The sequence below is a fragment of the Seriola lalandi genome, unplaced genomic scaffold (genome assembly GCF_002814215.2).
Source record: "Seriola lalandi dorsalis isolate HSWRI2012SDOR001 ecotype SW California unplaced genomic scaffold, Sedor1 jcf7180002054453, whole genome shotgun sequence".
NCBI classification, from domain to species: Eukaryota; Metazoa; Chordata; class Actinopteri; order Carangiformes; family Carangidae; genus Seriola; species Seriola lalandi.
This window is the reverse complement of record NW_019525006.1, coordinates 1-5,397: the sequence shown is the minus strand read 5'-3', so window position 1 is coordinate 5,397 and position 5,397 is coordinate 1. Positions and strand designations below refer to the sequence as shown.

General features: G+C 38.9%; 1 protein-coding gene across 1 annotated transcript; it reads right to left on the bottom strand.

Annotated features, from left to right (window-relative positions):
• Positions 1 to 1,034: 1,034 nt before the first annotated feature.
• LOC111658564 (uncharacterized) lies at positions 1,035 to 5,391 on the bottom strand. The gene has a single exon (XM_023411146.2). The coding sequence runs from the start codon at positions 5,277 to 5,279 to the stop codon at positions 4,365 to 4,367; it is 915 nt and encodes a 304-aa protein (XP_023266914.2). The 5' UTR covers positions 5,280 to 5,391; the 3' UTR covers positions 1,035 to 4,364.
• Between the last annotated feature and the right edge of the window lie 6 nt (positions 5,392 to 5,397).

The window sequence follows — 5,397 nt, the reverse complement described above, 5'->3', positions numbered from 1 at the left end:
TGTCACTGGTTTTATAACAGGTATGTTACAGAGAGGAGGACTGGTTCTGCCCTGTCCCCCAAAGACCGTTAAACATCATCAGTGAAATACTAAAACACTGACTGTTATAGAACATTAATAAACCTGTTATAATGTCACGTAAATATAATCTGTTGATTTGGATATTAGTTTGTGGGTTAATTTATAAAGTTTAAATGTTCAAATCTTCTTTTAAGAATATATATAATACTTCATGATTTCATTCTCATGATGTTAAATATGAAAAAATGCTTAAAAATATTTTTTCCCCCCAGAGGTGGAAAATAACAGCTGTTGTTCCCACAGCAAAAATATTTTAGAGATCGATACGTCAGCTTTAAAAAATAATAATATCACAAACATCCAGCATCTGTTCTGGGTCACAGGAATAAGAACTGAACTTACAGAACAGACTGAAACTCGACTTTAGTCAGAAGTCTGACTGACTTTAATAACTGACTGTAACTGTTTTACTTATTCTCTTTTCTGACTTTTCTTATTGTCTACCTGGTTGTGCATCTTAATGCATATTTATAAGCATTTAACTTTACACTGTGTTTATATAAAGTCATGTCCACCTGTTTGTGTGAATACATTCTGTATCTGACTGTGGATTTAAATCACTGGAAATCTGTATTTCTGTAACTTTGTTATTTATTCTATTGTATTTATTTTCTGAACTCATGTTTCTCTTGTAAATTACATTGATCTCAATGTGACTTCCTGATTAAATAAAGTAAATTAGCTTTAAAATAAAGCTTTATACAAAGCATAATGACAAAAATTTAACCAACTGAATTCAAAATTAAATTAAGTGAATTTTAAAATGGACTGGAATCTGAAATGTCTCTCAAAATGTACTTCTTTAAATTACTACTTCACTACTACTACTTTAAATTAGTCAACATTTAATTAATCAATTTATAATGGTTTTTCCAGTAAAAAAAAAAAAAGAATACATTTATTATAATCAAACACAGAAATCTACTGAGACAGAACAAATTTACAACAGAAAAGGGGAAAAGAGTATTTTATCTATTGGTATAAATCATTGATGGAAAGTATAAACTTTACCTGGCAACAAGTTGCTCCAATGAAATTAAAGCAACAACACTGAGGCAGCTCTGGATCATGTTCTCCATCACACTGTGGAAATAATCCTGGTGTAAGTGATTATTAAATCTGCTGTGACACCAATCTGTTCCTGCTCAACTGACACCTGAGGCTCCTGTGATGGGTGACATTTACAGACACTGACACCCTGTGGTGAACATGAGAACTGCAGGATGCAGAAGAGAGCATTGTACATTATTTATAAGACCTCACTGCAAAACCTGCCTCATCTCCTCTGCTCTGTGGTTACATTAAAATCCAGCACTTACATTGTCAGTTCACAGCACATTTTAATTGTAGCTGTGACTCTTGTTCACACTGAACCTGGGAAAACTGGGTTCAAACACTTTGCTGCATGTAAATGTAACGTAACGTTTTCTTATTTCACTGGAACATTTTAAAAGATTTTACTTTCATATTTAATCATATTTGCACACGCTTTTCTTAAATGTGAAAATGTAAAATGTCTGAATTATCATCAATTTACATCAAAACAGCACAAATCACTTCAAAACAGCTAAATTCAAATCAACCCAAAACTAGATGCACTTCAGTTTGATTTACCCATCAGCCAACAGAGTTCAGAGAACAATGAATGTCTGCATTGCCAAATAATCACACTACAACGTCCTCAAGGAGTTTCTTATCTCTTTCAGAGAGGAGACCCCGACCATGAATTCAAAAATAGATTGTATAGTGTACAATCTATTTTTATTTAAAGCTTAACAATGAGGAAACTGTATTATTACAAAATATCAAAGCAAAAGAGTAAAAGAATAAAAAAATGTGACTCTGTCAAATCCCTCCCTACACCACAGGTCACCTCCCTCTCTAGCCCGAACACAAAACTCAAAGACAAAGCAAACAGAGAGCTGAGCCCCGACACCTTCAACAGAGGAAAGTACCAGAGGAGAGTCTCCCTTCTTCTACAGGTGGAGCCCAGAACACAATCACTACTAATATGGTAAAATCATAAAATACACACATGCTATTGGCTGAAGCTCATTTCCTCTACGTTCAAAATGAAGCACATGACAAGAATCTAAAAATAGCTAAGCTACAGTTACAAACACAGGTGCTGGAGGGAGGGGGGCCTTACAGGAAGTGAACTTGTAACTCTCTGCTGAGAAAATGTGCACTTATGCGAATCCTAACCACTCTGAACCACTCTGCTCTCATCTTTACGTGACATCAAAATTTTAACACACTCAATATAACACTGGCTGAATGTCATCAAACGCACTGAGTCTCAGGCATGGCTGAATAACTCAACACTTTATTCGTTATGTCTGTAGTTTCATTGTCTCCATGATCTGGTCCGTTGTCAGTGTTTGAAAGTTAACAGGCCGATAACTGGTGAGATTTAACTCAATCATGTTGCAGATTAACCATCAGATCCATCCACGTCTCATTTCAAATGTCATGCTGATCATTTTTTATCTGTAAACAGCCGGTTACAGTGAAGTCCAACTACACTGTAAAACAGCTGATTCATATCGGCCTAATAATGTTTGAATTGGAATTTACATTTGAGTTGTTTTAATAGTGAAAACAACACATTCAATACTCTGTAGTAGGCTTTGTGGTGAGTAGCAGTTTTTAACTAACTGACTTGCACACCTTGAGAAATGCTGCATTACAGCATTACACACAGCATTGATCTGTAGGTATGCACTAACTGTTTCAGTGAGGCAGGATGTTGTGGTCAAGTGGAGGCTCCTGCTGCATCTTCAACCATCAACTGTCTGCACCAGATGCAGGTTGTGAGTGGAACCTCAGAGTTCCTGTTTTTATTATTTAGATCTTAGTTTATTTGATTACTCCCCTTATATTCTCTGTGTCCAAATGATGTCTGACTCTCGAGGGGTTAAGAGGAGTTGAACAGGTGAGTGTAAGGTAAGTACAGGGTAAGGTAACTAAACTAAGTGGTTCCAACACGGTGCATGATCCATACAACTCTGCCTTACTCAGAGGTAGGTATATCAAACAGCTCTAAAACATCTGTCAGGAAGTCAGATACACACATTACATTAGGATGTAAAGCATTCACACATAACTCAAAGGATATAAACAATATCTCACCTTAAACAAATTGGCATTAAAAAAAAATTACTGATTTGGCAACATGGTCTCAAACAAAAGATGTGAACAGAACACACCCACCTGTATATAACCTCCCCTCCTCTGAACTCCTGTGCTCTTTAACCTGAGTATAATTATAGTTCTCTGATAAATGCAATGAAGTAAAAAAAATAGGATGTTTTTGTACGACACAGACAAACTGGTAAAACGTAACTAATACCTACAGATTGTACTGAACTACAGCCTTGAGTTTACAGGTGTATGCAGAGGTTTCTCCACCGCTGCTGACCCTCTGTGCGTGGTCAACCAGGGTCTTTCTGAAGTCCGTCAACTTCCTTTGTTTCCCCTTTATTTAGGGAAAGCTTCTTGGTCTGCTAGCTGTGCTGCTAGCAGGTCCACCTCCTCTCTGTCAGCTGTTTCATCATCGTGGCTGATGAGGCCCGTCACTGTTGGTGGTGACGGAGGCGCAGCTGCTGATCTGGACTGACTGCAGCCTCCCAGTGAGGGAACCCAGGACCCAGAGGGAGATGTTTGGGCCAAGTTTGTTAGCTTCACAATCAGGTGTTTGCTCGCCTGAAAAAAGTCAATGAATAGCGTCCTGACACAAGTGTCCTTATTCTCCAGGTGAGACGGGGCTGAGTGAAGGACAGATGTCGGAGGCGTCTTCAGTCGAGTGGTTGGGGAGGTAAGGAAACTGTAGGGGGTCAAGTGTGATGGGACAGCTGGATTTAATGTTCTGCAAGACCAGTCTCTCAAAGTACTTCATGATGATTCTCTGGAGCTGTTATCATCCAGACAGCTGCTTTCTGAGGGTTAACCCTTTACAGGGTCTTCCTTACACTGTCTGCAGTCACATACAGAACCTGGTCATGTGGAGGAAGGAAGGTCTTCATCAGCTGCACATTATTTAACCTTTCAAATCGTGCGCAGAAGTTGTTCACCACATCTGGAGGGGAGGTCACAAACCTGTGGTGGGGGCTTGTTGTCTATAATGACCTGAATGCTCTTCTACTGGACTGTGTCTCTGCTCTCAGCAAAGTGGCAACTGATTCTCTGTAAAATAATCCTGTTTTTGCTCATCTGATGTAACGTGATGTGATCTCTGTTTCCCCAGATCTGGACGCAGCAGCTCGGACCCTCGGTGGTTTTGCTCATGAGATGCTACAGGACTGCTGCTCATCTGGGGCCAGAAGTTTCTCTTTCAGTTCATTCATTTCTCTTTCATGTTTCTTCTGCAGGTCCTCCATCTCTTCACCGTCACCGTCTTCATCTGCGGTCGTGATTTGCTGCTTCAACTCTTTTATCTCTGCTTCATGTTTCTTCTGCAGCTCGTCCATTTTTTCTTTCTCGTTTCTTTTATTTTCTTCCACGAGTTTCTGTTTGAATTTATTCAGTTTCTGCTCATGTTCTTTCTGTAGTTCGTCCACTTCTTCCTTCTGCTTTTGATGCTGTTGGTTCATAAATGTCAGTCTCCACTCACTGATTTCTCGGTCATGTTCGATGGACAGCTTGTTCCTTCTTGTCTTCTTCTCTTCTTTACTTTGGTTCTGAAGTTCTCTGTCCAAGGATTTCATTTCTTCTTTGTGTCTTTTCTTGAGTTCGTCCAGTTGTTCCTTCTCTTGTCTCCTGCTTTCGTTTGAAAGCTCTTTCATAAGGTTCTCCATCTCTTTCCTGTGTGTTTCCTGCATTGAACTTATTTTGCTCCTGTTTTCTTTCTTTCGGGTCAGAAGAAGCAGAATCAAGTCGGTCATCTCTTGTTTGTGTTCGTCCTGCAGTTCGTTCATACCTTGTTTCAGAGTCTTTTCTTTGTGTTCTAAGAGATCCATTAAGTTTTTATATTCCTCCTGTTTCTCCTCCATGTGTTTCTCATGTTGTTGCTTCAGATCCATCACTTCCTTCATGTGTTTGTCTATCAGAGCTGCAAAGTCCTCCTTTTTCTCTCTGAACTCATTGAATTCTTCAGCTTGTTTTCTGGTCTCCTCCTCATACTTCTTCTTCATTTTCTCTATTTCTGTTTTATATTTTCTGTCTATCTCTTTAAGTTTCTCTTCCTGCTCTCTTCTCATTCTGTCCTCTTCTTCTCTCTTGTTTTCAGATCTAACTCTCTCTCGCTCATATTCTTCTTGGAGCTTTCTAAGTCTTTGTTCCTCCCGTCGTCTCTGTTCATCTTCTTGTTTTCGTTTT

Coding starts and splice junctions, on each gene's coding strand:
- LOC111658564 (XM_023411146.2), bottom strand. CDS start 5,279: ATGAGAAGAGAGCAGGAAGAGAAACTTAAAGAGATAGACAGAAAATAT.